We start from the raw sequence: 21,951 nt of genomic DNA on the forward strand, positions 1-21,951 counted from the left end.
TTTTAACTACAAAATATGGAAATCTTTGTTGATCTAGGTTGCAGCGGGGGACTGCTACATTGTCGCCATGACAGTGGTTCTTAGAAATTTTACACGACACTTTGGTGTTTATTACGATTGGATTAGCTATGCTTTGTATCAAGGAATTTAACAAACATCATTACAGGTTGTTGGGATCTAAATTTGATGACTTGGTAGCTAGTGTTTTTTTTTTCTAGGGGCTGATAGAACTTGAGATGATGAAATTTCTGTCGTCCGTCACTGTAAAATAGCATCATTTATTTCTTAAATAAATCTAAAAGGATATGAACACACGTATACTCCTATGTTTAGGGAACAAGCCCAAATAGCGTTCAACTACCACTCTATGAGATCAACTCGCTAATTCGCACGTCTTTGGTTTTACCGTTAGGCGCGCTTGCTGAGTCATGCTGACTTCTACGCTTTCAGACCATCTCAACGTTCCCAGCACAGCAGCAGCACATCCACTGCAGACGCTGAACCGCCGCCGCCTCCTCGCCCGCACCACTCCCCAAGCGCCTCCCCGCCGGCGCCGGCGCCGGACCCCGCCCGCGGCCCCGCAGCCAGGGATCGCGCGACCCTGCTCTACGCGCCGCCACCGGCCAGGACCGCGCGTGGAGACGCCTCCTCCCCAACAGATCTAGCCGCCAGCAGCCAGAGCGAGCGTAGCCTACTCCTGCCTGCTCCCACGGCCCCCATTGCTGGATCTTCAATCGGGCCGCGCAGAATGGCCGAATCCCAGCTCAAATACCCCTATTTCTCCGGCATTTCCAAACCCTAGCCCGCCTAGGTCGGTATGCTCCTCCCCACTTGTTCTCTTTGCTGCTTCCTCGAATAGATTAGGATCTGTTTTGTTGGCCCGTTGGGCTACATTCTGATGGGTGTAGTGTCGCCTGCAGGTTAGAGGAGCAACTGAGAAGATTCCGAGGGGGCACATCGTTGGACTAGAAAGCGTGCCTGGTAATCCGGTCTGCCATTCCCATTTCTTAGTGTTGATTGCTGGCATGCTACGGCACATTATACATTTATACTGGACTGTCCATTGTGTACTGCTCTGTGCATTAGTTTATATGACTAGGGATCTCTGTGGTTGCGTTGTTTATTAATTACTATTAGCTGAGTTTCTTAATTCGGCGGCATTGACGGTTTAAAACGATGCACGTGGGATGCATAGAGGATATGACCTCCCAAGTGCACTGCCATCACATGAAGCAATGTTGTATAAAAAAACTGTAAGGTCTAAAATAAAGTTGTTTAACAAACCAATCACATTTGGAGTTGGGAGGAGCGGGTTAGCAGCCATTGGTGCTGGTACTACTGTGCTACACTACCAGCTGAGAAGAAATTAAAGAGGACTTAAGAAGAGAGAAAGAAGATTGGACTTAGATGTTAACATTTGGTACCACAAAAAATAATTATTTGAATATTATGCTGGTTGGGTTGCCATCTCATTCTAAAACCGGCCCATGTTAGTGCCACCCTGGATTAAAACCCTAGTGGAATGATGTAAAGGGTGTAACAGCATGTTTATTGCCCAGTATATGCTGGTGGATGTAAAGTAACCAGTATTTTCTGTTCCCCTCAAAACATTGTACCCTAGATTGTATATTTTCTTTATGTTTCAAACTCGTTTGTTTTTTGCTTGCAAATAATGCATTCATGACTGGATATTGCTCATGTAAGTAGTACTTTTGCTTACATTGCTTCTCTTTTGTTGGTTCCTTTATTCTGCAGACAATATCCGTGTGCAGCAGCTGCTTGATTGAATGCCCCTGATGAAGCAAGCTCTTCCAGGAATAAGGATGCGTAGCTCTAACTGCCAGAAGAGTGGCCCTGACAGAATCAGCGCCCTACCAGATGAACTTCTGCTTCATGTCATGTACTTCCTAACCCTGCAGGAGGCAGTGCAGACAAGCCTGCTTTCACGGAGGTGGAAGAATCTCTGGGCATCTTTGATGTGGCTCAATTTCGACGCGGCCAAGTTCAGCAGCATCAGAACTTACAGAAAGTTTGTCAACAATGCGCTCCAGTACCGAAGCTCGTTGCCGATGCTGGTGCCACTGGATGCATTTTGGATTTCTACTGTCTGCGACAATTCTGATGATTCCCTTGACTATTCTGACATCCAGCCATGGATTCACCATGCCCTTAATAGCAAGGCCTGGGCTCTAGGCATACTGAAGCATTCCGGCCCCAAGCCCCTTTCTATGGAGAGTTATCCCTTTCCTTTCACCTCGGTGTACTTGAAAATTTTAGGCCTTTCCCATTGTTTTATAGATGACTGGTTTGTCCAGAATCTCTCTTCCTGTTGCCCGGTGTTAGACGACCTAGACTTGATGAGTTGTGCCATCCATGTCACCATGTTTTCGTCAACCACATTGAAGAGTTTGGCCATTACCATCACACAAACTGATAAAGATTTCCCTATAGAGTTTCAGTATCTTGTGATAGATATGCCAAACCTAGTCTCCCTGAGCCTAGAGGAGATTCCGAGAAGAATTATTCACCTCATGGATGTGTCATCTGTGAAAACAGCCTCAATTTTCCTTTTCTCACTCTCTTTTGGACACTCTCAGGTTCAGTGCAGTATTCTCAGTGCTCTTTCAAATGCCACCAGCTTGACGTTGGTATCTCCATCTGTCTATGAAGATGTATGCCACCTACTTTAAATTTATGATTGCTCCAATTTATTGTCTTTGTGTATCCTCTGAAACTTTTCATGACTTGTTTCTAGGTGGTGCCAAAGGTATTGGGGCGTGATCTTCCAAGGTGTGCAACATTCAGTAAACTGAAACGACAGCATCTTGGCGAGTGGTTTCTAAGTGGTGGGTGCTATCCACTAATATACTTACTTCGGCGCTCTCCAAACATAGAAAAACTTATCCTGCAACTTGACACAGTAAGATATACCACCCCCTCCCTCCACCATGATGGTTTTGCTTATGAATTTGAGTTCAATAATATTTGGATAAAGTCCATTTTTGACCATCCAACTCTTGCCTCGGTTTGGTTTTGGCCATCGAACTCTGAAACTGGCTATCTTCGACCACTCAACTATCAAAACCGTTCACAGTTGGTCATCCGGCTGTTCAAATGTGAATGGTTTTGATAGTTGAGTGGTCGAAGATACCCGGTTTTGGAGTTCGATGACCAAAACCAAACCGAGGCAAGAGTTAGATGGCTAAAAATGGACTTTACCCATAATATTTCTGTAACCTATCAGAGTGGAGCTGATGACTGTGCGAGGCTTGCAAATGCTTATGCTGAAATATATCCTATGTGCAAGGAAGCAGCAGCAACGTTTGGCTGTTGAAAGCTTAGAAAAATCAGGATCTACTGCCACCTGCAGAGGGATAAAAAAAGAGCCGCGATCATCATACTCGCCTTGTCAACCCATATTAGCTCTCTCCCTAGCATTAAAGTCAAACCCCTTCCAGTTTAGGATGGTATGTCTCTTAAAACTCACCATGCAGGCATACAGAATCTTGAAATTATACCTTGGGCTCTTAAGATCGAACCAGGTATTATGTTTGTTGCTGCAGGTGATTGACAAACATCGCTATGTTGTTGCAGGGATCTGGATTTGGTGACTGGGTCGTGTGACCATGGATTAGAGCTTCTGACACCTGGAAGACTTGTTATTTCTCCTCCTGATGACAGTTCCTATGACTTAGCTAGTGCGACTGCCTGTGCGCAACTAATGTCTCCTTTAGCGACTTAGCGTATTTGTTTGCTGCTTTTATCTTTCTGATGACCTTTTTTGGCCCAAAACTGGACTTCACCGTTATTTCGGGAATCGTCTTGTAGTTGTCTGTCTGCCAATTCATGGCGCCATGACTTAGTGGCGCATTGGAGCTATGATGGCCGTGAAAATCATGAGCTTGTATCCGGTGCTTTGGTGGTTCATTCAGTCATGGTGTCCGTGTTCTCTCGTTTTGCCTGCCTATCTGCAATGGTTAATCCCATCAGCGGAGGAAGCCTGAAGGGATAGTAGCCACGCTTGCAGGCAACTGGGGTCGCTGTGAATTATCTCCGCTATATGCTGCTGCTTGGCTAGTTTTGGCCAAGTTCCTTTTCGAGTGAATTTTGGCCAAAACTTTTTGAGTAAAGGAAACACAGGCGACTTCCCCTTGGTCGAAAAATCCACCTCATTGGTCAGATTCAGCAGCGGTACTACAGGTACTAATAAATAGAAAATGAGCAAGCAAGATCAGCTTTGTCTGCTTTGACAAGAACAGCACTGAATTCCTGACCTGCCAATATCGATCTCCATCTGCACGTTCCAAAATGTCTTCTTTTTTTTGGTATTGAAAAAAGGTCTTGACTCTTGAACCGCACACAGCCAACCCCCTACATTTCATGCAGCTCTGAGCCGTTGTCTTTTCCTCCGGGTGCCAAGCCATATACTTGCAGTGCAGCGCTCGCCGCTGAATCTTTCCACGCAAAAGTGTTCCACTGTCAAATCAAATCATCACCAGCTGCTGCCACGTAGTCGAAACACCTTGATAACTAGGCCCCAGTTTGACCTACGCGTCATGTAGAGCTTCGTCCAAGACCAAGAAAAAAAAAGAACTGCGTGTCAAAAAAAAGGACCGTGAACTGTGCAAGGCACGCCGACGTAGCTGTAGCTCCCGGGCTTGTTTACCGAGCCTAGCTCTTACGGGTAGAGGGTGATTTGGTTTGTGGGCTAGGACCGTGTTTAGATTCATAAAATTTACACCAAAAAAATATTACATCGAATGTTTAGACATATGCATAGAGTATTAAATAAAATCTACTTATAAATTTTTTTGGGTTGTAAATCACGAGACAAATCTAATAAGCCTATTTAATTTATGATTTGTAACAGTGATGCTACAGTAACCATCTACTACTTATGGATTAATTAGTCTCGTTAAATTCATCTCGCATGTAAATAGAAAATGAGCAAACAGATCAGCTTTGTCTGCTTTGACAAGAACAACACTGATTTATATTCATTTTTTATAATTGTACCACATAAATAAAAGATATATGAAGTAAATACCAATCGAAGGCAAGCATTTTGATGACTTCAGCGTTGTATATCTATATGCATAGTAAACCATAATACATGACATGCATGGTAGACTGGATAGTTTTTTTTAATAAGGAAGTTGGACAGGTTCAATGAACAATGTTACAATAATGATCCTGTAGAGATCTGCTGCCTCAATAAGATAACCCAAAGCGGATGATGGCCTTGACAAGTACAGCACTGAGTCGACGACTTTTTCAACATACCGTGTTGACCAGTAAGAAAGTACTCCAGCTAACCACCATCTTGCTGCTGCCCAGTCCCCATCAATCACAGGCTACCAAAACCCATGCACGCTGCTCCCACGCGCTGCCGCTGCTCCTGCTCCTACCCTTCCCTGATGCCAGTGGCCTCGCCCATTCCTTCTTCTTCCTCTCCTCGGCGAGCCCTCCTCTCCACTTGCTTGGTTGTACTTGTACTGTGTACTAGAGCTAGTCATCCATACCCTGCAGATTTTTGTAGAGGCATCTAAGACTCCTCTGCAGTAGTGCGTGGTCACTGACGTATGGGGCCAGGGCCATACATCAGTGACCTTACTGCATCTGAAGCATCCTGTTCCCATCTTAGATGGTTACCACGCTCGAATATCCATCACTGCTTGAAGTCAACATCCCAACTTGGCAGCAATTGGCATGAAGGCTGTGTTTAATTTCATAAAATTTACACATAAAAATATCACATCGAATGTTTGGACACATGTGTGGAGTACTAAATAAAATTTATTTGTAAAACCTTTTGCACGGATGGATTGTAAATCGTGAGACGAATCTAATAAGTCTACTTAATTCATGATTTACAACAGTGATGCTACAGTAATTATCCGCAAATTATGAATTAATTAGGTTCATTAGATGCATCTCGTGATTTATAATCCATACGTGCAAAAAGTTTTGAAAATAGATTTTATTTAGTATTCCAAAATAGTAAGATTCTATTTTAAAATTTATGTAAACACGGCCGAAGTCAACAATCGACATGCATGGTCTATATGCATTGGACGGATTCAGGTGCTATATCCAATAAACAATGCTCGGAAAAGATCTCCTGTACAAAATAGCCAAAGCAGATGATGGCCTTGACAAGCACAGCACTGAACACGTTGACTTTTCAACGCAGCTCCTGTTGCCTCCCCCTTTCACAACTCGCAGTGAGTGCTCCAGTTGACCATCCTTCTGTTCCGTCTCTGCCATTGTCTAAACGTGATACAGCGCCCCTTGGTTTTCCATGGAATTCAGAGAAATTTTGAACTCAAAGCTTTTCAATTCAATCTCTTCGAGTTAGGCGAGAAGGAGAAAATCTTCCCTGTTTCGAGAGGTTGACCTTTTCCTCTCTGTTCTCCGCATCTCCGGTTGCCGAGTCATATCATACCATATCTTCAGAAAATTTTTGTGCTGCAAAGATGAAATTTGAAAACTTCATCAGATTCATTCTAGTGTAGCCACCATCTGCACAGTCAGAACAGAAGCCAAGTATAACACCCTACCCAAGCCCGAGTTTGACTCTGACTTTGACCCCCGTGACCTGCCCCTGATATAGCAGCTTCGTCAGAAGCCAAGCTCCAAGCAAGGCAAGGCTGCATCAGCTAGCAATGGCCACCTCCCGTGCTCTGACAGCCTCCTCCTCCCCCTCCTTGTTCCTCGTGCTCCTCTTCCTCGCCTCCGGCGGGCTCGCGCCGCCGCGGCTACGGGTCCGGGCGCAGCAGCCCTACGGCTCGGCGATCGCCGACTGCCCCAACCAGCACAACGCCTCCGGCCTGCTCGGCTACTTCTGCGGCGCCGGCAGCGCGCCGTCCTGCCCGGCCTTCCTCACCTTCAACGCCCGGCCCCCGTACAGCACCCTCGCCTCCGTCGCGGCGCTGCTCGGCGCCGACGCCGCTGGCCTCGCCGCGGCCAACGGGGCCGCGGCGGCGGCACCGCTCGCGGAGGGCACCCGGGTGCTCGTCCCGGCGACCTGCGCGTGCACGGCCACGCCGGAGGGCCGGTTCTACCAGCGGAACGCCACCTACGTCGTCAGGCCCGGCGACACGCTGCTCATCATCGCCAACAACACCTTCCAGGGCCTGTCGTCGTGCCAGGCGCTCCAGGCGCAGGGCCTGCGCGGCGCCGCGCCGGAGACGCTCAACGCGAGCCAGACGCTCCCCGTGCCGCTCCGGTGCGCGTGCCCGAGCGCCGCGCAGGCCGCCACCGGGGCGAGGTTCCTGGTCAGCTACCTCGTCGCCGAGCTCGACGACGTCAGCGCCGTGGCCGCGCGGTTCGGCGTCGATGTCGAGACCATCAAGGATGCCAACCGGCTCCAGCCGCCGTACACCATATTCCCGTACACCACCCTGCTCGTCCCCGTCAGCGCCCAGCCTAACGTGTCGCGAATCCAGACGCCGCCGACGCCCCCGCCGCCGCCGCCGGTGCTCGCGCCTCTTCCGGACAAGAAGAGCGGCGGCCATGCCGGGGTTTACATCGGCGTCGCTGTGGCGGTGGCTGCCGTCGCTGCGATTGCCTCTGCCGGAGCTGTGCTTGCCGTGAAGGCGAGGAGGAGGCGAGCCGGCGCCGCTCTGGCCGCCGGCGAGCTGGCCAAGAAGGACGGCAAAGGCAAAGGCAAAGGCAACGACACGAACACGACGTCGTCGGGCTTCACCGGCGGCGGCGACTTCTCCCTTTCCACGAGCGAGGCGTTCTCGAGCCTCTCCGTGACGGACATCAAGTCCTCGCTGAAGGTGTACACCTACGCGGAGCTCAGGGCGGCGACCGACGACTTCAGCCCGGACCGCCGCGTCGGCGGGTCGGTGTACCGCGCAGCGTTCAACGGCGACGCCGCGGCCGTCGAGGTGGTCGACCGGAACGTGTCGGCGGAGGTGGAGATCATGCGCAAGATCAACCACCTCAACCTAATCCGCCTCATCGGCCTCTGCCACCACCACGGCCGGTGGTACCTCGTCACCGAGTACGCCGAGCACGGCGCGCTCCGGGACCGCCTCCTCGCCGTCGGCGCGGCGCCGCTGACCTGGGCGCAGCGGGTGAAGGTCGCGCTCGACGTCGCCGAGGGGCTCCGGTACCTGCACGAGTACGCGCGCCCGCCGTGCGTGCACATGGACGTGAGCAGCGGCAGCGTGCTGCTCGCCGCCGACGGGCCGCGCGCCAAGCTCCGGAGCTTCGGCGCCGCGCGGGTCATCACGGGCGCCACCGCCGGCGCCGGCGCCGGCGCCGAGGAGGCGCCGTTCACGATGACGAGCCGCATCGTGGGGACGTGCGGGTACATCGCGCCGGAGTACCTGGAGCACGGCGTGGTGTCTCCCAGGGCCGACGTGTACTCGCTCGGCGTGGTGCTCCTGGAGCTCGTCACGGGGAAGGACGCCGAGGAGCTGGTGGGGGACGGCGTGGGCGACCCGTTCGCCGCGCTGCGGGAGCTGGCCGAGGAGCTCGACGGCGGCGGCGGCGGCGCCGTGCTGCAGAGGCTGGAGGAGCTCGTGGACCCGGCGCTGCCGGCGGGGAGTTGCCCGCAGGACGCCGTGGCCATGATGGTCAAGCTGATCGAGAGGTGCGTCCGGCGCGACGCGGCGGCCCGGCCGAGCTCCGGGGAGGTGGCGCGGCGCCTCCTGAAGCTGTCGGGGGTCTCGGCGATCAGCTGGCGGAACTCGCCGGAGTCGCCCCGGAGCTCCGGGAGCGGGAAAGGCCTAATGTACTAGATCAGCAGTAGCCTAGCCATACCTGCCTACCATAGGGCGAATTGTTGTTTCTTTTGCTTGAAAAAAAGAGAGGAATTGTGCGAATTGTGAAGTTACCAATTAATCAAAGTGAAATCCTGTAAAAAATTTCATTTTGGCAAGTAAGTTTTGTTCTCGAAGAGGGAAAAAAAAGATGGTTATAGTTGTAGTTATCTGGCACATCACTAAGTTTTAGTGTCATTTGCTATTTCACACCGAACTTTCAATAATTCGTCTGGTACCATTTCAAATATACAGCTCTCTATCATAAAACTGTAACTATTTCAATATTTTTCGCACGGCTGCGAAAAAAATTAATTTTTCTGTGATCTCACTAAAAGAAATAACAAACGGGACCTTATATATACATGATCATCAATGATATTCTGTATACGTAATAACTTTGTCCATTCTGAAGTTATTATGTCATCAGATTTAATTCACTAAAAGCTATGGCCTAGCTAATAACTAAAAAAAGTATGCTACCACAAATCGACGGGCAAAATAGTCTGTTAAAGAACTCTTCTCTAGGTACGTGTGATTCCTCTACATCCAAACAATGGATTCCTCTACCTCCATATCAATATCCAAACGGAGCCTAAGGACTTCATTTTAATGGTTGCATTGAGAATTTAGCGTGAAATAGCTAATACTAGCAAGGTCCTGTGTGCCACGAAGTTTTTTTTCTTATCAATGTGCAAAATGTATTTTTGCATAACGGAATAAGAACATCCTTGTTGCTGCATCAACGGATGCACGAATCCGTTCTTATTTCAACTTCCATCTAAAATGGGAAGCACAGGTTGACAAACTCCACCTTGTATTTGTAAATACCATGATGTGACAAAAGTTTAAATGATGGTGGAAGAAAACAACTGTAGAGTTGTGTAGGACAAATTCCTATAACATGAAGCGTTTTTATCTGATGCCATCACTCGTGATTAATAAACAAATATCACTCTTGGCTATACGAGATTGCAAGAAGATTGAGCTGAGGCAGAAGAGAAACTGACACCAACTAAAATTTATAGAGTCTCCTTCTCACATATCCATTGTCGTCTAGTCCGGTTAGGATACCTGGCTTTCACCCAGGCGGACCCGGGTTCAAATCCCGGCAATGGAAATTTTTCTTTCAAATTCCCATCTTTTTCTTTTTGTTCCTGATGTATCAATCTCAACCGTCCATCTCCGATCGGACGGCCTTCACGCTCCACAGTAGGGTTCAACGGACCCAGCCGGCTTCGCCCCCGTTCCCCCAAACCCCAGCTAGCATTCCCCGTTCCGGCGCCGCCGACGAACCCGTGCTCCGCCAGCGATGGCCGCCGCCGCCGAGGACGACGTCGCTCCACCCACCGCCTCCGGCTACCTCGACCCCTCCTACTGGTTCGCTCCCTCCCTCCCGGAACTCCCTCCTCCTCATCCTCCTCCCACGTCTCTGCTTTTCAGCCAGGCTGAGCAGAGAGCAACAAATCTGACCCCGGCGGCTGCCCGCCGCGCGCAGGGACGAGCGGTTCGGGAAGGAGGAGCACTACGAGTGGTTCAAGGACTTCTCCCACTTCCGCCACCTCCTCGCGCCGCTCCTCTCCCCGTCCCTCTCGGTGCGCCCTCCCCCTCCCCTCATCACCCCCCAATCCTGTCGCGCGGTGTCAGTCACCAGGAGCTCCGCTCCTTCGCTGCATGTGCAGGTCCTCGAGGTCGGCTGCGGCAGCTCGCGGCTCGGGGAGGAGCTCCTGCGGGAGGGCGTCGCCGGCGGCATCACCTGTGTCGACCTCTCCCCCGTCGCCGTCCAGCGGATGCGCGACCGCCTCGCGGCGCAGGGCACCAAAGGTGAATCTCCTGATATCAGCCTGCCATTCCTCGTGGATAAATAAAAAAAATGCTTTGACGCTTTCTGGCTGGTCACATTATCAATGGCCGCAATTAGGGTTGAGATTTTGGTCCTTGCTTCCTGCAGGCGTGGATGTTGTGGTGGCCGACATGCTTGACCTGCCGTTCGAGCCAGAGAGCTTTGACCTCGTGATCGAGAAGGGCACCATGGTACACAATGTTAACGATCTCGTTCCATCTTGTGTAGAATTAAAATCTGCAAAAGTGCGCGGAGGCTGATTATAGTGGATAAACTTGAGTTTAGGACCTGAAGGGTCTTAGCGTGTTAAGCATCTACTGTGTGGCCTAGTCTCACCAAGAAGCACCTTTGCTTGAAATTAGAAAAATTTATAGATCGGCCGAAAAGGCAATCTCATGACCTCAATCTGAAGCATACCTTGATTGTTTAGCCTATGCTATAGTGTGCCAACCAGAGCACTGCATTTTGGAAATATCTTTTAGTACAGTGGTACTGCATTTCCGAGGACAACCAGATAGCTACTTTTAGCGCCATGATACTGGTGCTATGATGACTGTTCATGCTTTAACACCATGATACCTTGATTTTTCATTCTCATGGCTAGTGCTAGATTGCTAGTAATTATCTGATGTTATCTGTTAGACTTAATAAAAGAAGAGTAAAGTCCATTTTTGGCCATCCAACAATCCACTGTGTCCGGTTTTGACAATGCAACTTCAAAATCAGACATCCGCAGCCATTCAACTCTCAAAACCGGTCATATTTGGCCATCGGGGTGGTTTTGATGGTGGTTTTGGTGACGTGGACGCCACATGGCGGTGGGGCCCACCTGTCAGCCCTCCCCTCTCATCTCTCTTCTCTCCTCTCTCTCTTCTCTCCTCTCCCTCTCCTCTCACCCTGCGCCGGCCGCCCTCCCCCCTCTGTCTCTCTCCTCCCTTCTCCTCTCTCTCCCCAAGCCGGCGGCGGGCTTCCTCTGGCCTCCCTCCCTGGCGGCCCTTCCCGCACCGGACTTCTTCCTCCTGGGCGGCTTTCCTCCTCCTGCACCGGTCTTCCTCCTCCCGGGCTGTCACCGGCAAAGGGGAAGGCGAGGCCTGGTTCGGCCGCGGCGGCCGCCGCCGATGCTCAGTGCCTCCGCCGGAGTGGGAGCGCGGAGGCGGCGCGGAGGAGCAGGGTGAGCTTGCGCTGCGGCTCGGGGAGGCGGCTCAAGCGTGGTGCCCCAACGGTGGCGCGGGTGCGCCCCTGCTCCCTCCCTCTCCGCGCCTCCGCCGGCTTCTCCGGCCCCTCCATCCCTCGCCACGCCTCCTTGCTCGCTGCGCGCGGCGGGTGCGGAGCTCCGCACGTGTGGGCGGCGGCGCGCGCGGGACGACGGCGGCGGGGCGCGCGCGGAGCAGAGGCCATGGCGCAGCGGAGCAGAGGCCATGCCGCGGAGCTCGAGCGCGGTTGAGATGGCGGCCATGGCCGGCTCGGGCCGGCACGGCTCTCCTCTCTCCCCTCTCCCTAGCCAGTGCGCGCGGCGGAGCTCGTGGAGGAGGTGGCCGCGACGGTCTGAGGCCGTCATGCTGGCGAGCCGAGTGTGAACGCCTTGGATGCCACGTTGGCGGGGCCTGGCGCGGGCGCCGCCGCTCCGCTCGCTCCCCACGCCGCGTGCCGTGCCGTGCCGTGCCATGCCGCGTGGATCCCGTGAGCGCCGCCGCGTCACCGGCGTCTCCCTGTTGCGTCCGTGGTGAGGAAGGCGAGGAGGCCCAGCGCGATGCCGGCGACGTCGCCGAGGAGGACGGCAGGGAACGGGTTCCCCGTGGCGCGGTGGTTCCAGAGGATGGACAGGAAGATTGGGGGCGAGCGTGGCCGCGGTCACCGCGGTCGGCTTGCTCCACCGCTCCTTGCTCGCCGGGGGAGAAAAAGGGGCGAGGACGACGGCTACGGCGGCGAGAGCCTGGAGGAGGAAGCCCGCGTCATGGAAGAAGCTGGCGCGGTCGACGGCGACTCCGTGGCCGGCGACGCGGAGGGTGACAACGCCGAGCACGGCGGCGGACACAAACATCGCCTCGCCGAGCACGCCGTTGAGCCCGACGGCGGCGGCCCCTCCGCCGCCCCCGGCAGCGAAGGACGCGAGCGCGGAGAGCGCGTCGGGCGCGCTGTTCCCGAGCAAGAGCAGCGTGGCCCGGCGATGATCGACGGCAGGCTGAGCAGGCGCGCGCCCATCGCGGCGTAGCCCAGCGCGGGGCGGCGCCCGCCACTGAGGATGCGGGGGCCGCGCGCGAGCAGGGGGCTCGAAGAGAGAGAGACAGAGAGATGAGAGAGAAGAGAAGAAAATAGGCTGACAAGTGGGCCCCGCTGCCACGTGGCGTCCACGTCAGCGAAACTGCCCTGTAAAACCGTCGGATGGCCAAATGTGAACGGTTTTGATAGTTAGATGGTCGAAGATACCCGGTTTTGGAGTTCAATGGCTAAAACTAAACCGAGGCAAGAGTTGGATGGCCAAAAATAGACTTTAACTCATAAAAGAACATCCTTTTGTGCAGGACGTATTGTTTGTGGACAGTGGTGATCCATGGAACCCCAAACCTACAACAGTAAATAATGTGATGAAAATGCTTGAATGTATGCACAGGGTTTTGAAGCCAGAAGGCATATTTGTATCAATTACCTTTGGACAGGTCAGGGAGATTCTCATTGTCCAAATGCACCTCCCATGAATTTCATTCACAACAATCATTCATGTCGGATTTATTTAGTTCCATTTACAACAATCATTCATGTCTTATTTCTGATATCGTCTGAGGGTGTTTCATTTCTTTGTTTGACAGTATAAAAATCTGTGCATTTCATATGATTTCCTTTTGAAAAGAACTACTTTTCTCATAAAAGTATGAACTATCACACCATACAGTTAAAGATTGTCTCTCAGAGTATGTAATTTTGCAAAGACGAACATGCTTGAAGGCTGAAGCTGTGTCTTATTATTTTCTTTTATCTAGTAATCTTTCTGTTCTCAGTGAAGATTTTTCATATGGCAGCCACACTTTCGACGTCGATTTTTTGAAGCTCCCGAGTTTACATGGTCTGTTGAGTACAGTACCTTTGGTGACGGCTTCCATTATTTCTTCTACACACTTAAGAAGGTTAATTTGGACTTTTCCTTTGATTTCACTGGAGCTCATCAGTTACCTTGTAGACATTATGGTTCAATTATACTAGAAGTTTTATCATACTGAAATCACTTCACCCCATAACAAAAAGCCATCTTCTTAACTATTTGCCTTTTGATCTCTAGGGCAAGAGGTTACTGGAGTCCAATAATTACCAAAATATAATACCTGCTGCTCCAATAATAAATATGGTCCGTGAAGAGCTCGAGAGCGAAGATTTTATATTCCGCACAAATGTTGATGAGTTGTGAGTGGCATGTTAAAAAGCGGCTGCCTTGATCTTTGAAGGTTTGATGAAGGTATGAAGCTAACACATCAAAAGAGGGACCAGTACCGCGTTGGTAATCCCACAATGTTGTCTGTACAATCTTTTGGAGCAGTGGAGCCTTATTGCGCAATGGCGTGCTAGGGATCTATGTACAATATGATTGTACATTGCGTGCTTGTGTCAACACTAGTTAAGATATACTGCGAGACCTTTTTCCCCATTAATCCAATTATGCCATGGCAGTTTCATAGGTACAAAATCATATATTTAGTGGTACTATTTACTGGGAGTGAGCCTGCTCTATTTTGTTTTTGTTTTTGTTTTTAGCTAAGGTGGGATCTTGGAAATTGCATGGCTTGGTTTCAGTCGGTGGGTCAATACCACTTGAGTCAATACAGTTTTGTTTGTTTGGAAAAGGGCGCACGTTAATTTGACAGCATATTTGGTTCATCAAACTTCAGGATGCAGAAGAAGCTGAAAGAAATATGCGCAAACAGTCCCTGGAGTCCAGCATTTATCGAAATTCACTACCTGCTGCTCCAAGAATAAATATGGTCCACGAAGAGTTCGAGAGCGAGGTAAATTTCTTTTCTGTATCCGTCAGTTGAGATATTGAGACTAGATTTGAGAATATGCCCATTTATTTGTACTGTGGAGCCAAAACAAACTCCCATTCTGTCGAGAGGTGTTGTGGGGAACAGTGGCGGTGTCTGGTGGACGGTTGACTTGCTGGCAGTGGTTGGCAAGCGTGTTTTCCTTCTATTCCTGGGTTAGTTGAAACGGTCATCGCTCTATATGAAGCAAAGAAGTCATCTTTGCTGACATTCCTGAGAGCTACCTACCATTTGCATTATTGCATATATGCTTATGTTTTCCCCTTGACTGTTTCCTTCATATCGTCTTATGTCTGTCCATCAATGGCAAGGTGGGCTTGCTAGCATCAACTACTAGAGAGGAGGGCTGATGATTCATGCTTGGCGTCCACAGATGATCAGTCTACAGGTTCGTGCTTGTCCATACATGTCCTCATTTTGTTTATTAGCTTGCGATTAAAGCTTTGTGTTCTGTCGGTCCAAAATACTTCTCGCCTTGTTTCTCCAGTTTCTTTTGGTGCTGGTGCTGCGATGCAGCCAATCCACAAGAGCTTCCTTATCCACATGGTATATGTCAAATATTTAGATTCTTTACCATGCATGAATAGATAGAGGAGAGGGAGGTTGACCAACCATTGTTCCTTCCTTTATGCTTGGGTTTTATTACAGTAATTTGCAATTTGCCCCAATCAAACCCAATCATTTGTTCTTAAATATAACAAAAAATTAATTTCCAATTCATTCATTTAAGAGGGAGGGGAAAACTGTTTGTTCAGATTTCCCATGTCTGGGCTTGCTGTATACATGCATGTAACTACCAGAAGTACTAATATGTGCAAAGAAACAAAGGCATTATTAGTGAGGTCAAGGTACTCGTTTTTTCTGTCTCGTTGTACACTTAGCCAGCCTCTTAGTCAAAGCAACTGTTATATTTACTGCTTTATTAGTTTCACAGGAGTCATCCAGAAACTAAATAAGTGATGGAACCGATGCAAGGGGATGACAGATCAAGGTGGATAGCACATAGCAATCATAACATAAAATGCTTCACAAAACTTGAGATAGAAAGAATAACCAACAACTATAGGACTATTCTTGGGAGGGGCGCCTTTGGAGAAGTTTACAGAGGTGTCCTGGACAAAAATAATGTGGTTGCAGTGAAGAGGTTAGTCTGCAATGTAGGGAAAACTTTGATCAAGAATTTCATGTCCATCGTGAAGTTAATCACAAAAATGTAGTCAGGCTCATTGGTTATTGTGCAGAGGAAAATGCCCTAATGATGGTCACCGAGTATATCCCTTATGGAAATCTGAATGGCATTCTTCACAGCAACAACAGCTTTCCCATCTCTTTGGAAACACGCCTTAGAATTGCCACAGAGTGTGCAGAGGCATTGGCATACATGCATTCTTACATGTATACTCAGGTCATTCATGGGGACATCAAGCCTGCTAATATACTTCTAGATGGAAGGCTCAAAGCAAAAATATCAGACTTTGGAATATCAAGACTAGTCAACGACCCAGATAAAACCTTGTTCACTCAGCATTTTATCGGTAGCATAGGTTACATGGATCCTATGTTTGCTCGGGATGGACGTCTCACCGTAAAAAGTGATGTCTACAGTTTTGGAGTTGTCCTGGTGGAACTGATCACTAGGAAAAGAGCAGCAACATCAGGTGGAGAAGTCAACATTGTTGATGTATTTACTGAAGCTCTTGCAAATGGGGTCAGAGGGGTGAGAGAGATTTTTGATGCTGAAATTGCAAGGCAGAACAACATGAAGATTCTTGAAGGGGTTGCAAAGCTAGCTGGTGAATGCCTGATGATGGAACAGGGCAGACGTCCTGATATGATTGATGTGGTAGAACGACTCCGGACACTTGGTAAAGCTTCACATCAAGTACAACAACGGGTAGATTTGTTCCCTTGGGCAAGGAAGAGCAAGCCTACCCCTCCAGCTCTGGTGACGAGTTCTCGCCCTCAGGCCTCTGCCATCGGTTTTCACTTGAAGAGATGAAGGTTGCAACAAGAAACTTCGATGAGTCGCTTCTTGTTAATCCAGATGACATTATTTTTCCAGTTTACTGTGGTGGGATTGATGGGCGAGCAACTAGAGTTGCTATCATGCGCCCTAGCTACAGGCATGACCATAGATGCCGGGAATGTGGAACGTGGCCACGTTCCTCGTTCCATGTTCCTCGTTCCGGAACGGGAACGGGAACGTTCCGGGAACAATTTAGTGTAAAAATTCTTCATAAACGCTGTTCCTCGTTCCGGGAACGTTCCGGTTCCGGGGACGGTTCCGGGAACATGGCTACTAAGGGCATGACAGTGGTGGCCATGATTTCCGTTCGGTGATAGAGATGAGGTCAAAGCTCAACCAGTCATATTGCGCCGCTGATTGGTTATTGCGAGGAGGACAACGAAATGATCCTGGTGTACGATTTCATGGCTCGTGGAAGTCTGCACCATCACTTGTACGAGGACCAACAGGAGCCGCGTCTTACTTGGAAGCAGCGTTTGGAGATTTGCATTGGTGCAGCTCGTGGTCTACACTACCTTCACAGAGGTACAAAGCATGCCATCATCCTCGGGAGCCTGAACTCGACAAATATTCTCCTCGATGAGAATTTGGTTGCCAAGATTATTGATCGAGGTTTGTCTGGTAATGCTACAGACCACTGGGTGTTAAGTCTCAGCTTTGCACTAGCACCCACTCGTCAACTAACTGAGGAATCAGATGTCCATGCTTTTGGTGCTCTATTGTTTGAAGTCCTGTCTGGAAAACCAGGTCGGGTTCTTCCAAGGGAATACATGTTAAAGTGGGCGTTGCATTACAAGCGGGAGGGCAAGCTTGATCAGTTTTTTGACCCTGCTCTTAAGGAAGAAATTAATCTACAATCTCTCAACAAGTTTGTTGAAACAGCTACGAGATGTGTTGCTGATCAGGGCATTGACCGTCCGTCGATGGAGGATGTGATCTCGGGCCTCGAGTGCGCCCTTCAGTTGCAGGTGAATGCAGAGGCTAGTGGAAGTGGAAGTTAGGATAACCTTGGTGGCAGGACGTCAAAGTGTGGCAAGAGCAGGCACATTTTCAGCAGAACGGATTCTGATGAGCTTATATCTATCTCATTTGCTGTGACTGTATATGCATCATGAGTTCTCTTGTTTTTGTTTCAAAAGGTATATGCATCATTAGTTGTTTACACGTAGGGGTGGGTATTCGGTTAGACTGAACCGAACCGACCAGTTCTTAGTCTTTTTTTGAAATTCCGTCAAACTAGTGGCAGTGCAAAACAAGAGAAACCGAGTTATTCAGCTTTGATCATTTGGTTTGGTTTTCAGTCATGATTGAAAATGATCCAACAATTTTAGGAGAGGGAGAAACCATAGAAAATCACAAGGAAAAATGACCCAACCTAGAAAAACAGCTCATGACTCTGCGTACTTGAGAGATCATGGCAGAGCAAACCGACAGCAGGGGCGGAGCCAAGAAGAAGTCAAGCCCCAAGCTGAAAAGCTGAAAAGCTTTCCTGAAAACTTATCTATACCTACCTTCTTGCTAGTTTTAATATTTTACCTAGTTTTAGTCTAATGTACCACCGTGTAAAGGTTTAGCAGAACCCGGACTAGAACATAGTAGGCAGCATGGAGCCTGGGTCTGCCACTGACACCAGGTGAGGTGGCCGGGTGATGTTTTGCTAGTTTACATAGGTGGGTTAGGTGTTATTTGGATCTAGGCTGAAAGTGTTGTTTGCTCTTATGAGCATTTTGGTTAACCAAGGGTTAAGATCGAATGATCCGGACTAAAACTTGGTATCTTCGTGTGGGTTAGTGACATCTGTTGGAGTTCTGAATGCTCTAACTATAACTATAGTTCAGAGGCTAAGTCCGAAGGGCTCCCGTCACTGTCTAGAGGTCGTGCTTCAAGCAAGCAAAGCGTGTGCTTGGTGCTCGCTGCAACCGCGTGAGCCCGCCAGGAGCTCCGCGAGGCCAAATACTCAGTGGAACCAATCTGACGGCAATGGCACAGAAGCAAACACAAATAATTTAAACAGTGGCAGTTAGGGGGAGTGAAGAATATTTCAATGGTTAAGAGAATTCATATAAATTTCAATCATATTGAGGGAATTTACTATTTTTTCCTACTCATGGAAAAGGTATTCTTATGCACTATCTTGGACGTTAGACTAATATTGGATTGGAACCCACAAAATGAGAATCCCAGTACAAATTAATGGCAGAACTTTCTTTCCGATAGTTAGCTTGATATACACCTTTCCTTTATTTGTTTTTTTTTCCAAATAGTGCTCTTGATTGATGATAATTCGGAGTTACTGACTATAACATAGCACCACATTTTCGTTTGAGTGTTTAAGTGCCAAGATGTAAAATTTGACAAAATTTGACTCCATGTCGTTTGAATAAGTGGCATGATTTAAAATGGCGTGTATTAAATCTCAGACACTGTGTTTTGCAAACCCACCAATAACAAAAAAAAAACGAAGCAGCACAGCCGAACCCACACCACCACCAAGAACAGAGCACCCAGCACAGACACGGAGCCGACCCGACCCGCGCGTCCTCCCCGTCGCCGGCGGTATGGCTTCCTCGGCGGCGTACCCCGACGCGGACGAGAATCTTGAGGCCATCATCACCCGCATCGAGCAGAAGTCCCGCAAGATCGAGACCCTCCTCAAGCAGTAACTCCCCCTTCCCCCCTCTTCTCCTCCCGACCTCCTCCCCCGCTTCTTGATTGGCCCAATCCTTTCTGCGGCGGCGCGCGCAGGTCGAAGCCCGTGGAAGCCCTGAAGACGGCGCTCGAGGGGTCGCCCCTCAAGACCCGCGACGAGCGATGCAAGGTCCGAATTTCATTTAAATGCTTGGTCTTGCTTCTGCCGTGGATGCGATCTGGGTTTCTTGACGGGCAGTGTTGGTTGGGCGCAGTCGGCGAACTGGATCGTGGTGCACCGGGCGATGATGGCGATCAGGGACGTCGACGGCATGTTCAACTCCCTAGATCCCGAGTACTACGACATCCTGATGAAGTGAGATACACATCTCCATTCCTCTTTTCCTCCCCTACATCTTTCGTAATTTGCTTCCAAGATTCAACTTTCTTGGTCAGAGCAGGGCAGTGTTTTTGTTGTTTACTTTGGACTGTGTAAATTGCCTGTTCCTAGTTTGGATTGAGGATGTGTATCACTGCATTGTAGCATTTAGTTGTGTTGCTCCTCCCTGAATGTGTCATACATAGTATTGCTGAATTGAAAACACCACGCCTTAGCTTAGCTAGCTTCCTAGTGTGGAATTTCGCTTGTGATTGTGATCCTGCCATGCTCGTTTCGATCTGTCAATGTGTCCTGGTTGGGACTTAACTTTCAACTCTTTTCCCTTTTGGGGATGAGAATGATTGTATTGGAGCATATAAATTTTTTTGGGGGGCTGTTGCTCTCTCTAGATAATGATATCTTTGGATCAGCCATATGAAACTAGGTGTAGATTCCTCTTGAAAAATTCTCCATAATTTTATTTTTACAGATATATTACAGTAGAAATTTGTGACCAAAGCTATACTTTGAAGTCAGTGTGCAAATGACATTTATGTGTATGAATGTGTACAATTTTTAACACATCTGTGCTACAGTTGACATAGAATTTTATAGTGTGGCAGTTTGTCTTCAAGTGTTAAACAATCACTGTACTAAGTGTACTTAGTCTTACTGAAGCATTGAATTTGGATATATCACTTCTGTTGTAATAGTGCTTTCTGCACCTTCATGTTTGATCTAATGAGTAATGAGATATGGTGACTGATTTACCTAGGCTTATCCACATTACCGCTCCTATTTCCTATTATTCATTTGATAAGTTGCAATTGCAACAATTGTTTTGACAAAAATTATGGCCAATTGAGTTTTATATACACCATTTCACTGCAATTCTTCACATTATTCATTTGTGTGTCTCCAAACATCTGCCAACATATGTTTCTTGGCTCCTTTGGTAGCACAGCTTGTGCTTATTGCATAAACTGCTTATTTAAAAAGCTGGTGCAAAGCAGCTTCTGCTTATTGCTTCTTTCTAGTTCATCTCATAATCTGCATAGTGCATACTAATAAGCTACTGCAAAATCCTGGCGTTTGGTACAACCTCTGCTTTCTTCTGCAGAGAAGCTGAGAAATAAGCTTTGGCAAACAGAGCCTATAGCAGTTGCTCTATGAGCAGTGAAAGATTTTGGAGTGAGGCATCAATATTTCCTTGCATGCGCTTCTGTCTATGATTTTTGTAGAAAGCGGTGTATGAAAGCTGATGATGTAAAGATGAATTTTCTTGCAGGTACCTTTATAGAGGATTATCGACAGGGGACAGGCCAACATGTGACCAGTGCCTCAAAATTCATGAAAAACTGACTGAGAAAACAGGATTAGGATGTATATTGCGGTCGCTTGCCGATACTGTAAACACTGTATGAGCTTGTGAGCTTCATCTATGAGGTTGGACAGAACAAAGTTTCCTTCATGCTCTGTGCTGCGATAAATCACAGCAGACAACTTAGCTGTATGAAAATTGTTGGCTAGATATTTAGATCTCATCTGGCAGTTTCAGTTAGAGCATCGTTGTACCTTACTAGAATGGCTGGATCTGAATTTATGTAGTATTATGTTGTTTTGAACTCCTTGTACTTGACTGTTTTTTTTTTTGAGAAGCCTTGTACTAGACTGTTGGGTTTTTTTCTTACTATAGTAAAAATTCAAGAAACATGTCGTTTTGGCCCGAATTGTTAAGCTTCAACCTTATGGTTTTGTTCTTGATACTAACGTAAATGTGTATTATCTGACTATTGAACCTTTGTTTTGTGCCTAAATGTGCTGCCTCAGTTTGCAGCCTCTTAATACATTTTGTGATCAGAATGGTTATTCTTCTTTCTTTCCCAAATGTATGGCCATACATACAAAAAGAAAGGGAGAAGGTATGTGATAAATGCTGAAAGTGATTTTTTTTTTGCGAATGAAAGTGAAATTAATATATGGTGATAGAATAACATATAACAATCATATTCTGAACAGTGCCTGTACTAACATTCTCATTTTGGTAAAATAACACTAAGCTAAAGCATTGGTTGAACCTGAAACCCGGAATCCATTAAAGTATCTGGTAGTAAAAACCCTTAAAAATTTCTTCTTAAAATATGTAACAATAATACAATAAAATCGCATACAGATGTAGATTATACTCCATGATTTCAATGACTTGTATGAACAGCCAAAATGTGTGAACACTGGAATATTGCAACAACATTCTGCATTCAGTGACC

General features: G+C 48.3%; 4 protein-coding genes and 1 non-coding gene across 15 annotated transcripts; all 5 read left to right on the top strand.

Moving 5' to 3' along the window:
* The first annotated feature begins 472 nt into the window (after positions 1-472).
* LOC120686651 (putative F-box/FBD/LRR-repeat protein At5g44950) lies at positions 473-3,952 on the top strand. Of its 7 annotated transcripts, none has more exons than XM_039968861.1 (6): positions 514-815; positions 921-981; positions 1,756-2,672; positions 2,756-2,920; positions 3,312-3,467; positions 3,595-3,952. In XM_039968861.1, exons 3-6 carry the CDS (start codon positions 1,788-1,790, stop codon positions 3,622-3,624), a joined length of 1,236 nt encoding a protein of 411 aa, XP_039824795.1. In that variant the 5' UTR covers positions 514-815; positions 921-981; positions 1,756-1,787; the 3' UTR covers positions 3,625-3,952. The 7 variants fall into 7 exon arrangements, with proteins under 7 accessions (XP_039824801.1, XP_039824795.1, XP_039824796.1 ...); XM_039968862.1 differs by having other exon boundaries at positions 514-811; positions 909-981; XM_039968859.1 differs by having other exon boundaries at positions 514-811.
* Positions 3,953-6,198: 2,246 nt separating this feature from the next.
* LOC120686844 (lysM domain receptor-like kinase 4) lies at positions 6,199-8,896 on the top strand. The gene has a single exon (XM_039969042.1). It carries the CDS (start codon positions 6,666-6,668, stop codon positions 8,754-8,756), a length of 2,091 nt encoding a protein of 696 aa, XP_039824976.1. The 5' UTR covers positions 6,199-6,665; the 3' UTR covers positions 8,757-8,896.
* A 926-nt stretch (positions 8,897-9,822) lies between these two features.
* Positions 9,823-9,897, top strand: TRNAE-UUC. The gene has a single exon. It is a non-coding gene; the product is annotated as a tRNA-Glu (tRNA).
* A 99-nt stretch (positions 9,898-9,996) lies between these two features.
* On the top strand, positions 9,997-19,136 carry LOC120684517 (EEF1A lysine methyltransferase 4-like). Of its 5 annotated transcripts, XM_039966360.1 has the most exons (11): positions 9,997-10,157; positions 10,276-10,372; positions 10,460-10,601; positions 10,729-10,811; positions 13,143-13,277; positions 13,638-13,742; positions 13,895-14,068; positions 14,365-14,406; positions 14,499-14,615; positions 14,963-15,039; positions 15,139-19,136. In XM_039966360.1, exons 1-7 carry the CDS (start codon positions 10,090-10,092, stop codon positions 14,018-14,020), a joined length of 756 nt encoding a protein of 251 aa, XP_039822294.1. In that variant the 5' UTR covers positions 9,997-10,089; the 3' UTR covers positions 14,021-14,068; positions 14,365-14,406; positions 14,499-14,615; positions 14,963-15,039; positions 15,139-19,136. The 5 variants fall into 5 exon arrangements, with proteins under 5 accessions (XP_039822294.1, XP_039822293.1, XP_039822295.1 ...); XM_039966359.1 differs by having other exon boundaries at positions 13,895-14,406; XM_039966361.1 differs by lacking the exon at positions 14,365-14,406.
* Positions 19,049-21,309, top strand: LOC120684518 (actin-related protein 2/3 complex subunit 5A-like). Its single transcript, XM_039966364.1, has 4 exons — positions 19,049-19,336; positions 19,423-19,495; positions 19,581-19,681; positions 20,973-21,309. Exons 1-4 carry the CDS (start codon positions 19,077-19,079, stop codon positions 21,106-21,108), a joined length of 570 nt encoding a protein of 189 aa, XP_039822298.1. The 5' UTR covers positions 19,049-19,076; the 3' UTR covers positions 21,109-21,309.
* The last annotated feature ends 642 nt before the right edge of the window (positions 21,310-21,951 follow it).

This window comes from Panicum virgatum, chromosome 8N (assembly GCF_016808335.1).
Source record: "Panicum virgatum strain AP13 chromosome 8N, P.virgatum_v5, whole genome shotgun sequence".
In the NCBI taxonomy this organism is placed as follows: Eukaryota; Viridiplantae; Streptophyta; class Magnoliopsida; order Poales; family Poaceae; genus Panicum; species Panicum virgatum.

Bases quoted from the DNA above. Each gene is read 5' to 3' on its own strand.
- LOC120686844 (XM_039969042.1), top strand. From the start codon at position 6,666: ATGGCCACCTCCCGTGCTCTGACAGCCTCCTCCTCCCCCTCCTTGTTC.
- LOC120684518 (XM_039966364.1), top strand. From the start codon at position 19,077: ATGGCGTGTATTAAATCTCAGACACTGTGTTTTGCAAACCCACCAATA. The intron at 19,496-19,580 runs GTCCGAATTTCA...GGTTGGGCGCAG, and splicing joins CCCGCGACGAGCGATGCAAG to TCGGCGAACTGGATCGTGGT. The intron at 19,682-20,972 runs GTGAGATACACA...ATTTTCTTGCAG, and splicing joins TACTACGACATCCTGATGAA to GTACCTTTATAGAGGATTAT.
- LOC120684517 (XM_039966359.1), top strand. From the start codon at position 10,090: ATGGCCGCCGCCGCCGAGGACGACGTCGCTCCACCCACCGCCTCCGGC. The intron at 10,158-10,275 runs GTTCGCTCCCTC...CGCCGCGCGCAG, and splicing joins TACCTCGACCCCTCCTACTG to GGACGAGCGGTTCGGGAAGG. The intron at 13,278-13,637 runs GTCAGGGAGATT...TTCATATGGCAG, and splicing joins TATCAATTACCTTTGGACAG to CCACACTTTCGACGTCGATT.
- LOC120686651 (XM_039968861.1), top strand. From the start codon at position 1,788: ATGCCCCTGATGAAGCAAGCTCTTCCAGGAATAAGGATGCGTAGCTCT. The intron at 2,673-2,755 runs GTATGCCACCTA...ACTTGTTTCTAG, and splicing joins CTCCATCTGTCTATGAAGAT to GTGGTGCCAAAGGTATTGGG. The intron at 2,921-3,311 runs GTAAGATATACC...TGTGCAAGGAAG, and splicing joins TTATCCTGCAACTTGACACA to CAGCAGCAACGTTTGGCTGT.